The sequence below is a fragment of the Carcharodon carcharias genome, chromosome 20 (genome assembly GCF_017639515.1).
Source record: "Carcharodon carcharias isolate sCarCar2 chromosome 20, sCarCar2.pri, whole genome shotgun sequence".
In the NCBI taxonomy this organism is placed as follows: Eukaryota; Metazoa; Chordata; class Chondrichthyes; order Lamniformes; family Lamnidae; genus Carcharodon; species Carcharodon carcharias.
The window spans coordinates 49,845,214-49,856,685 of record NC_054486.1 but is presented as its reverse complement, the minus strand read 5'-3'; the positions used below and the strand labels follow the sequence as shown (position 1 = coordinate 49,856,685).

At 42.8% G+C, this 11,472-nt stretch overlaps 1 protein-coding gene across 8 annotated transcripts in view; it reads right to left on the bottom strand.

The window, feature by feature from the left end:
• Positions 1 to 11,472, bottom strand: part of ralgapa1 (Ral GTPase activating protein catalytic subunit alpha 1) — a 337,589-nt gene that overhangs the window by 268,360 nt on the left and 57,757 nt on the right. For all 8 annotated transcript variants that reach the window (XR_005946224.1, XR_005946225.1, XM_041213937.1 and 5 more), the window contains exons 5-6: positions 4,044 to 4,087; positions 3,448 to 3,625 (exon numbers count right to left, since the gene is read on the bottom strand). Coding sequence is in view for 6 of the 8 variants with exons in the window: in XM_041213937.1 (XP_041069871.1) it covers positions 3,448 to 3,625; positions 4,044 to 4,087 (222 nt within the window). In the remaining 2 variants the exon portion in view is untranslated. The remainder of the gene's footprint in view (positions 1 to 3,447; positions 3,626 to 4,043; positions 4,088 to 11,472) is intronic.

The following is an 11,472-nucleotide window of genomic DNA, read 5'->3' as shown; positions in this document are numbered from 1 at the left end:
AAGCGTGACCCAGACCTCCCCCCACCGTCGCTTGCCATTTCAACACGCCACCCTGCTCTCATGCCAACATGTCCATTCGTGGCCTGCTGCGATGTTCCAGTGAAGCTCAACGCAAACTGGAGGAACAGCACCTTATATTCCAACTAGGCCATTTCCAGCCTTCCAGACTGAATGTTGAGTACAATTTTAGATCATGAACTCTCTCCTCCATCCCCACTCCTTTTCCGATCCCCCTTTTTTCCAATAATTTATATAGATTTTTCTTTTCCCATCTATTTCCATTATTTTAAAATATATTTTCCATCCATTGTTTTATCTCTACCTTTTAGTCTATTTCGATCCCTTCCCCCCACCCCACCCCCACCCCCACTAGGGCTATCTGTACCCCCACAAGGGCTATCTGTACCTTGCTCATCCTGCTTTCTACCCTTAATGTCACCTATTAGCACATTTCCTAACTAATATCACCACCATCAACACCTCTTTGTCCTTTTGTCTATGACATCTTTTGGCAATCTCCACCTATCGCTGGCCCTCTATCCAGCTCTACTTGTCCCACCCCACCCCTTAAACCAGCTTATATTTCACTTCTTTTCTATTTTTCCTTAGTTCTGTTGAAGAGTCATACGGACTTGAAACATTAACTGTGTTCCTCTCTGCAGCTGCTGTCAGACCTGCTGAGTTTTTCCAGGTATTTTTATTTTTGTTTTAGACAAAGGAAGGATGGGAGGCGGCTCAAGCAGAGCATGATCACCAACATAATCTGAATTACCTGGAAAAACTCAGCAGGTCTGGCAGCATCGGCGGAGAAGAAAAGAGTTGACGTTTCGAGTCCTCACGACACTTCAACAGAACTAGGTGAATCCAAAGAGAGGGGTGAAATATAAGCTGGTTTAAGGTGGGGGGGGGGGGTTTGGGTGGGGGGAGAGAAGTGGAGGGGGGGCGTGGTGTAGGGACAAGCAAGCAGTGATAGGAGCAGATCATCAAAAGATGTCACAGACAAAAGAACACAGAGGTGTTGAAGTTGGTGATATTATCTAAACGAATGTGCTAATTAAGAATGGATGGTAGGGCACTCAAGGTATAGCTCTAGTGGGGGTGGGGGGAGCATAAAAGATTTAAAAATATTTAAAAATAATGGAAATAGGTGGGAAAAAGAAAAATCTATATAATTTATTGGAAAAGACAAAAGGAAGGGGGAAGAAACAGAAAGTGGGTGGGGATGGAGGAGGGAGTTCAAGACCTAAAGTTGTTGAATTCAATATTCAGTCCAGAAGGCTGTAAAGTGCCTAGTCGGAAGATGAGGTGCTGTTCCTCCAGTTTGCGTTGGGCTTCACTGGAACAATGCAGCAAGCCAAGGACAGACATGTGGGCAAGAAAGCAGGGTGGAGTGTTAAAATGGCAAGCGACAGGGAGGTTTGGGTCATTCTTGCGGACAGACCGCAGGTGTTCTGCAAAGCGGTCGCCCAGTTTACATTTGGTCTCTCCAATGTAGAGGAGACTGCATTGGGAGCAACGAATACAGTAGACTAAGTTGGGGGAAACGCAAGTGAAATGCTGCTTCACTCTCTGTCTCAGTCTCTGGTGATAGACTGTCTACCAATATCCATTACAAGCCTACCGACTCCCACAGCTACCTCGACTACAGCTCCTCACACCCCGCTTCCTGTAAGGACTCCACCCCATTCTCTCAGTTCCTTCGCCTCCGTCGCATCTGTTCTGATGATGCTACCTTCAAAAACAGTTCCTCTGACATGTCCTCCTTCTTCCTTAACCGTGGTTTTCTACCCACCGTCGTTGCCAGGGCCCTCAACTGTGTCCGGCCCATCTCCCGCGCATCCACCCTCACGCCTTCTCCTCCCTCCTAGAAACATGATAGGGTCATCCTTGTCCTCACTTATCACCCCACCAGCCTCCACACTCAAAGGATCATCCTCCGCCATTTCTGCCAACTCCAGCATGATGCCACCACCAAAAACATCTTCCCTTCACCCCCCCCGTTGGCATTCCGTAGGGATCGTTCCCTCCGGGACACCCTGGTCCACCTCCTCCAATACCCCCTACTCCTCAACCCACACCTATGGCACCTCCTCATGCCCACGCAAAAGATGTAACACCTGCCCCTTCAATTCCTCTCTCCTCACTGTCCAAGGGCCCAAACACTCCTTTCAAGTGAAGCAGCATTTCACTTGCATTTCCCCCAACATAGTCTACTGTATTTGTTGCTCCCAATGCGGTCTCCTCTACATTGGAGAGACCAAACGTAAACTGGGCCACCACTTTGCAGAACACCTGCGGTCTGTCCGCAAGAATGATCCCTCAAACCTCCCTGTCACTTGCCATTTTAACATTCGACCCTGCTCTCTTGCCCACATGTCTGTCCTTGGCTTGCTGCATTGTTCCAGTGAAGCCCTACGCAAACTGGAGGAACAGCACTTCATCTTCCGACTAGGCACTTTACAGCCTTCCTTACTGAATATTGAATTCAACAACTTTAGGTCTTGAACTCCCTCCTCCATCCCCATCCTCTTTCTGTTTCTTCCCCCTTCCTTTTGTCTTTTCCAATAAATTATATAGATTTTTCTTTTTCCCACCTATTTCCATTATTTTTAAATATTTTTAAATCTTTTATGCCCCCCACCCCCACTAGAGCTATACCTTGAGTGCCCTACCATCCATTCTTAATTAGCACATTCGTTTAGATAATATCACCAACTTCAACATCTGTGTTCTTTTGTCTGTGACATCTCTTGATGATTTGCTCCTATCACTGCTTGCTTGTCCCTACAATCACACCCCCCCTCCACTTCTCTCCCCCCACCCAATCACACCCCCCCCCTCCACTTCTCTCCCCCCACCCAACCCTGCGCACCCCCCCAACCTTAAACCAGCTTATATTTCACCCCTCTCCTTGGACTCACCTAGTTCTGTTGAAGCGTCATGAGGACTCGAAACGTCAACTCTTTTCTTCTCTGCCAATGCTGCCAGACCTGCTGAGTTTTTCCAGGTAATTCTGTTTTTGTTTTGGATTTCCAGCATCCGCAGTTTTTTGTTTTTATTTACCAACATAATCTGGTTGAAGTAAATGGCCAGTTTCTGTGCTTTATATATTCTGTGTAAACTGCTGTTGAATGAGTACTTAAAATGGTGTCCAAAAAGTTCTCACTTGCTAATTAGTATTTTGCAAGTTTGCATCACTTAAAGGGGGGGGCTGATTAACACTTTGGTAAAATTATACTAAATGCCTAATTGTTAAACTACATTTTTTTGAAACAGTGAATATATATACACTTTTGGTGCAATTACATTACACTTCGAAACAATATTTAATTTATGTTTATTGAGATATGGTATTTACAACTGTGTTAGTACTGCACAGCAATCGGAGGAAAAGGCAGATTTCAAGATACTAGTGAAAGGCCATCATGGGAAATGCACAATTCTTACTTTCTTGAAGATGAAGTGGGGAATTAATCAGATTTTCCAGTGTTCGAGGCCCCTGCTCTGAGGGCAGAGGTGGGAAACCAGGAATAAGGCAGGCAAAAATCAGTAGCTGTTCTTCAGTGCAATTGTGTTGGAGTGCTTGCATCCACAACAAAAAGAGACGTACACCTTCTCTTCTAATCTGTAATGGATAGAAAATTAATTCAAATTTACTGGTGAAAACTTTAAATACTTTTTATTCATTATACCTCTTAACAGAATTTAATATCATAATTAACTGTTTAAAAAATGTTAAACCAAGTGTTGTCCATGTAACTAGAGAAGCATTTTCAGTATTTAAAACACAATTTAAATGGATGAACATTCCCAAAGATGCCATATTTGGTTTTCTTTTAAATAATTTTGAAACAAATTTAATACAGCATAAAAATAATCAATCTTTGAAGACCGTAAAATAATCCTGGGATAACTAAATTTTTGGAAAAGAATTGCATGAAAAGATAAAATTGGGAGCACATACAAAAATGCAATAAATCTCACTGGGTTTCAGGACATTTCTAATGATGTCTTAAAAAGTTTGTTTAAAAAATATGCAAAACCTTCAAGGAGTTCCCAATATGAAGGAGTTTCTTTAAAATCAAGCCTGCAAAAGAAAAGGAAAGCAACATTTATAATAATGAAAAAATATATATTGGAAACAGTATAGTTTAAGGACAAAATGTCCGAGCTCTCAGTCAAACTTGGTAAATACTTATAATCAAGTCCTTGGCATTCTCTTTATTACTCTTGGTGACCTTCCTACCCTATGGCACCATTTTCTTGCCAAAAGGAAATGGAGAGGCCACCTTTGTCTGGAGGATACAATCTTCAAATAGAAAATAAAAATGAACAGATTCACACCAAGTGATTTTTCTCAGTAAATTATTAGCCATAAAGACTTCTGTTGTAGCATACAGCTCATTAATAGATGGGATGTCACCAGTCAAGAGCATGAGTGTTGATTGTTAATGAATTATATCTAGAAAACCTAGGATGGAAATACTTACCATGATCGATAAAAATTGGAAAGGTGGGTGAGGCAAACCATGATAATAAAGGATGGCGCAAGTAATGTAGAGAGGAAGGATCTTGGCTCAAAACGACAGGAAGAATAAACAGTATAGATAGAGATAAGAAATGTCAAGGGTCAGATAATGCTGGTGAAAGTAACATATAGGCCTCCTAACAGTAGCTAGACTGTCGGATAGAGTATTAAGCAAGACATGAGAAGCTTGTAACAAAGGCATTGTATAACTGTAGGGGACTTGTGTCTTCACAGAGACTGGATAAATCAAATTGATACTAGTTTGGAGGACATGTTCATGGAATGCATTCAAGACAGTTTCCTATAACAAGAGACATGAAACCAATCAGGGAAGAGGCTTTTTTTTTTTAAAGACTGCTTTGTGTAATGAAGACAGGGTGAATTAGAAATCGCATGGTAAGGAATCCTCTGGGAAGGAGTAAGCATAATATATAACTGATTTCACAGCATTTTAGGGTGATGTACACAAGACTAAAACTAGAGTATTGATCTCAAGTAAAGCCAATTAAAAGTTATGACTGTGGATAAGCTAACGGCGGACCATTAATAAATATTTCATTTTTCCTCAATAGACCTACATGCCATTGAGAAATAAAAACTCCTTGAGAAGAGTGATCCATCAGTGGCTAAAGGTGCAAGGATAGCATTATACTGAAAGAGGAGAATGATAATATTGACAAAAGGTGCAAGTCTGAGCTTAGGAGAGCTTTACGTACCAGCAAAAGATGCCCAAAAAATTGAAAGAGAAAAATAGAATGACAGCAAGCTAGCCAGAAATATGAAAAAAGATTTCAGAGCTTCTAAGAATATGCAATAAGAGATCTGCAAAGGAAAACTTGATTCTCTCAGAGACTGAGACAGGAGAAATCATAATATGGAATAAAGGAAATAGCAGAGACATTAAAACAAACATTTTCTTTATCTTCATTGTAGAAGCCAAAAAACATGCCAGAAATAGAGATGAACCACGGGTTTAATGAGATTGAGGGACTTGAAGTAAGTTATTGTTTAATTTCATCCATGGGATCCAAGCGCTGCTGGTAGGTCAGCAGTGTTGCCCATCCCCAATTGCCCTTGAGGTGGTGCAGTGAGGTTCCTTATTGAACCACTGCAGTCCATGTAGTCCCAGTATGGGCCAAATGGCCTACACCTGCTTCTAGTTCCTATGTTCTTAAGATATGGTTCCAAGTCAGGATGCTGTGTGGCTTGGAGGGAAACAATATGGGTAATGGTGTTCCCATCCACCTGTTGCTCTCGTTATTCCAGGTTATAAAGATCACAGTTGGAGGGTGCTGTTGAAAAAGCCTTTGGCAAGTTGCTGCAGTGCATCTTGAAGATGATACACGCTGCTGCCACTGTGCACTGGTGGGGGAGGGAATGGAAGTTTAAGGTCGCAGATGGGGTGTCAATCATGGATGGTGTTGAGCTTGAGCGTTGATGAAGCAGCACTCATCTAGGTGGAAAGTATTCCATCAGACTCCTGACTTGTGCCTTGTAGATGGTGAAAAGACTTTGGAAGTCAGGAGATGAGTTACTCTTCATAGAATATGCAGCCTCTGACCTGCCTTTGTAGTCTCAATATTTATATGGCTGGTCCAGTTCAGCTTCTGGTCAATGGTAACCCCCCCAGGATGCTGATAGTGAGGGATCCAGCAAAAGTAATGCCATTGAATGTCATGAGGTGGAGGTTAGATTTTCTCTTATTGAAGATGGTCATTGCCTGGCACTTGTGTAGTGTAAATATTACTTGCCACTTATCACTCAAACCTGAAATGTTGTCTAGGTTTTGCTGCACATGGCTTCAGTATCTGAGGTGATGAGAATAATACTGAACACTGCAATCATCAGTGAACATTTCTGATTCTGACCCAGTGTTGGAAGAAAGGTCATTAATGGTGTAGCTGAAAATGGTTGGACATTGGACACTACCCTGAGGACCTTCTGCAGCAACGTTATGGGGCTGAGATAACTGGCTTCCAAAATCACAACCACTTTCTTTTGTGCTAGGTATGACCCCAACCAGTGGAGAGCTTTCTCACTAATTCCAGCTGCTAGGGCTCCTTGATGTCACACTTGACCAAATGCTACTTTGATGTCAAGGGCAGACACTCATCTCACCTCTGGAATTCAGCCCTTTTGTTCATATTTGGACCATGGCTGTAATGAAGAAAGGGGCTGAGTGGCCTTGGCAGGACCCAAGCTGAGTTCCAGTGAGCAGGTTATTGCTGAGTAAGTGCCGCTTGATAGGGCTGTCGATGACACCTTCTACCACGACACTGGGTGGTGTCCTCAATGGGAAGATAGGACCTATCTCCACAAGGACTGTGCAGTGATCACTCTGACCAGTACAATCATGGGCATCTGTAACAGGTAGATTGGTGAGGGCAAGGTCAAGTAGGTTTTTCCCTTTTGGTTTTCTCACGACCTGCCACAGACCCAGTCTGGAAGATATGTCCTTCAGGACTCAGTCAGTAATGGTCCTACCAAACCAGTCTTGGAGATGCGCCCTGAAGTTCCCACCACCAAATATTCTCTGTGCTTGCTATTCTCAGTGGTTTTTTCAAGTGATGCTCAACATGAAAAGAGTACCGATTCATCAGCTGAGGAGGCTGGGACATTAGCTTTAAGGTATAATTCGATTTGTTCAGCATGACTGCATCAGGCCATTGCTTGACTTGTCTGTTGGGACAACTCTCCCAATTTTGCCACAAGTCCCCAATTGTTAACAAGACCGACTTTGCAGTTTCAACTGGGTAGGATGTGTCTTTGTCGTTTCTGGGTGGTCCGTCCAGTTTTATCCATGTTTCACTTTTCTGTAGCAGTCTGATACAACTGAGTAACTTGCTAAACCATTTCAGCAGACTGTTAAGAGTCAGCCACATTGCTACAAGTCTGGAGTTATGTGCCGGACAGACCAGGTCAGGTCAGCAGATTTCCTTCCCTGAAGGACATTAGTGAACCAAATGGGCTTTTATGATAATCTGGTGCTTTCATTATAATTACCAATACTAGCTTTTTATTCCAGAAGTATTAATTAGTTGAATTTAAAATTTCCCCAGCTGCCATGGTGGGATTTGAACTCATGCTCCTGCAGCATTCGTCCAGGCTACTAGATCACAAGTCAGGAACATTACCACTATACTAATATTAGGAGAACAGCAGCAAAGAAAAATTACTTGGTTCTCAGTCCCATTACTTTCCCAACAAATCCCTTGGACCTGATGGCCTACATCCTAGGTTTCCAAAAAAAATAAAGAGGTGGCGATAAAGATAGGCAATGCACTGGTTGTGATCTTCCAAAATTTCCTAGATTCTCAGATGGTCCCAGTACATAAGGTATCAAATGCAATAGGAAATGGTTGAAAAAGAGAAAACAGGGAACTACACACCAGTTAGCTTTGCAAGTTGTCAGGAAAATTCTGGAAACTGTAGGAAGTGAAAACAGGGCTCTTAGAAAAATCATATAATTACACAGCGTCAGCAAGGTTTAATTAAAGGGAAATCGTGTTTGACAAATTTCAGATTCTTTTGTGAGGATGTAACTTACAGTGTGGATAAAAGGGAATGTAGGGAAAGGGAATGGCTCTCAAAAGGTGCCACATGAAAGATTGTTGGATAATAAGGTCTTGAAGTTGCAGGTAATATATTAACATGGATAGTGTACTGGTCAAAGGACAGAAAGTAGGCAGTAGGAATAAACAGGTCATTTTCAGGTTGGCAAGCCATTTCTAGTAGGGTGCCATAAGGATCAGTGCTGGGGCCTCAGCTACTTAGAATATATATTAATGGTGTAGATGAAGAGACTGAGTCCAATGCATCCAAGTCTGCTTATGATACAAAGCTGGGTGGTATGGTAAGCTGCTCAGAAGACAAAGTCTACAACGGAATATAGATTAAGTGAATGGGGAAGAATATGGCAGATGGAGAACAATATCGGGAAATGGTAATAAGAATAGAGGAACAGAATATTTTTAAATGATGCATAACGATTAAATGTTAATGTTTAGAAGATTTGGTTGTGCTTGTAGGCAAAACAAAGTAAGTTAACCTGCAGATACAATAAGCAATTAGGAAGTCAAATAGTTCTTGGTCTTTCTTGCAAGGGGTTTGGAGTACAAGGGCATGGAAGACTTGCTGCAATTGAACAGAACTTTGGTGAGGCCATGCCTGGAATACAGTGTGAAGTTTTGGTTGCCTTACCCAAGGAAAGTTCACTTGACTGCTTCCTCAGATGAGAGGGGTTTCCAATGAGGAGATACAGTTGGATGGGCCTATACTCCCTGGCATTTAGCAAAATTTAGGTGACCTCATTGAAACATTCAAGATTCTGAAGTGGTATGACAGAGTAGACACAGAGGGTGTTGCGCTGGCTGGAGAGTGTAGAGATGGGTGGGGGGGGGGTGGGGGGCGGCACAGTCTCTGGGAAAGGGGAGAGCCATTTAGGGCTGTGTCAAGGAACTATCATAGTTTTCCGAATATTGTTGTGGGATATTTTAAAGCAGGTTGCGCATGGGCATCTGCGACTAATTTAATTAAACTAGAGACGGTGAGGCTGCAAGGTTTAAATTATCAAAAGAATACAGTATAAAACAGGGATTTGAAATGGAAATGAGTAAGCTAGGGTGAGGTCTCAGCAGAGATGGCATGAATGAAATTTGCATTTTTAGATAAGTGGGAAAGGTGTTTGATTTTCAAAGCAACATAGAAAATGTTTACAACTGGCAAGGTAAGTAAAGCAAGGTCATTACACTGATTTGTCCCAAAAGTACTGACAATAATAAGATGAAAGATTTTTATATTCTGGGAAAAGTAACTTCTGAGGACAAGTGGAAAAAATGGGATCTACAAATCAAAAGGGATAAAATATACTTAAAGAAGGAGGGAAGGCTGTGTGAGGTATGGCCGTGTGAGATCTTGAAAAATGACTGTGTGAAACAGGCTTGGGGAAAAGCCTCTAATCACCCTGAAGAAGTTTGCTGTTCCATTAACCAAATTTGTGTTAAAAGCCTTTGGAAGTTCATCATCCAGTGGGTGCTTGTGGTGATACTGCAGAATTACTTTATAAATTTGAAATCTATTTAGACCATTGCCTTAAAGGGGGTGTGTAATTAAGAGTATGGTTAAATAGAAATTTTGGGAACTGTTATAACTGTGTAACTTGAGTGTGTTTAAGTTTTCTATTCCTTTTGTTGATAAACGTTTTCACTTAATCTTTAAAATCTCTAAAGTTGGTAGTGGACTCGTTACTTCTGACTTGAGTGCACAAGCCTTCTTGCAATAAATACAAATTGCAAAATCGTTGTCATGGCGTGGCCAAGTTTCCCTTGTGGATTTGGTCAACCTAGTAAATAACGCCTGCCATATCATAACTGAGATGGGGAGCAATTTCTTCACTCAGAGGGTTGAGTTTGGGGATGCGCAGTAGCCGAGTATAATCAAGGATGTTAGGTTTTTGGACTCCAATATGATCAAGAGAGATGCCGATTGGGCAGGAAAGTGGAATGAGGTCATGAATCAGCTATGATCATATTGAACAGCAGAGCAGGCTTGGGCCTTCAAGCCTACTCCTGCTCCTATTTCTTACGATGGCGTAGTGGTATCATTGCTGGACCAGTAATCCAAAGATCCATGGCAATGCTTTGGGGACCCGGGTTCAAATCCCGCCACAGCGGATGGCTGAATTTCAATTCAATAAAAATCTGGAATTACAAGTCTAAGGATGACCATGAAATGATTGTCAGTTATGCTAAAAACCCATCTGGTTCACTATGTCCTTTAGGGAACAAAATCTGTCATGTGACTCCAGACTATCAGCAATGTGGTTGACTCTTAAATGCCCTCCGAAATGGCCCAGCAAGCCAACTGCTACAAGTCTTAAACATGGAATGAAACTGGACGGACCACCCGGCATCAACCAAGGCACCGGAAACAACAGCAGCAATCTCAGCCCTGTCGACCCCGTAAAGTCCTCCTCACTAACATTTGGGGGCAAAATTGGGAGAGCTGTCTCATAAGCTAGTCAAGCAACAGCCTGACATAGTCATCCTCAGGGAATCATATCTTACAGATAATGTCCCAGACACCACCATCACCATCCTTGGGTATGTCCTGGCCCACCAGAGCTGGCAGCACAATGGCTTACAGTAGGGAGGAAGTTACACTGAGAGTCCTCAACATTGACTCTGGACCCCATGGCATCAGGTCAAACATGGGCAAGGAAACCTCCTGCTGATTACACCGTACCACCCTCCCCCAGCTAATGAATCAGTGCTCCTCCGAGTTGAACACCACTTGGAGGAAGCACTGAGGCTGGCAAGGGCGCAGAATGTACTCTGGGTGGGAACTTCAATGTCCATCATCAAGAGTGGCTCGGTAGTACCACTACTGACCAAGCTGGCCGAGCCCAAAATGACATAGCTGCTAGGCTGGGTCTGCAGCAGGTGGTGAGGTCACCAACATGAGCGATAAATATACTTGACCTCATCCTCACCAACTTGCCAGCCGCAGATCCATCTGTCCATGACAGTATTGGTAGAAGTGACCACCGCACAGTTGTTGTGGAGACAAAATCCCACCTTCACATTGAGGATACCCTCCATCATGTTGTGTGGCACTACCACCATGCTAAATGGGATAGATTTCGAACAGATCTAGCAACTCATGACTGGGCATCCATGACGCAGTGTGGGCCATCAGCAGCAGCAAACTTGTACTCAAACACAATCTGTAACCTCATGGCCTGGCATATCCCCCATTCTACCATTACCACCAAGCCGGGGCATGAACCCTCGTTCAATGAAGAGTGCAGGAGGACGTGTCAGGAGCAGCACCAAGTATACCTAAAAATAAGTTGCCAACCTGGGTGAAGCTATAACACAGAACTACTTGCATGCCAAACAGCATAAGCAGCAAGTGAAAGACACAGTTAAGCGATCCCACAACCA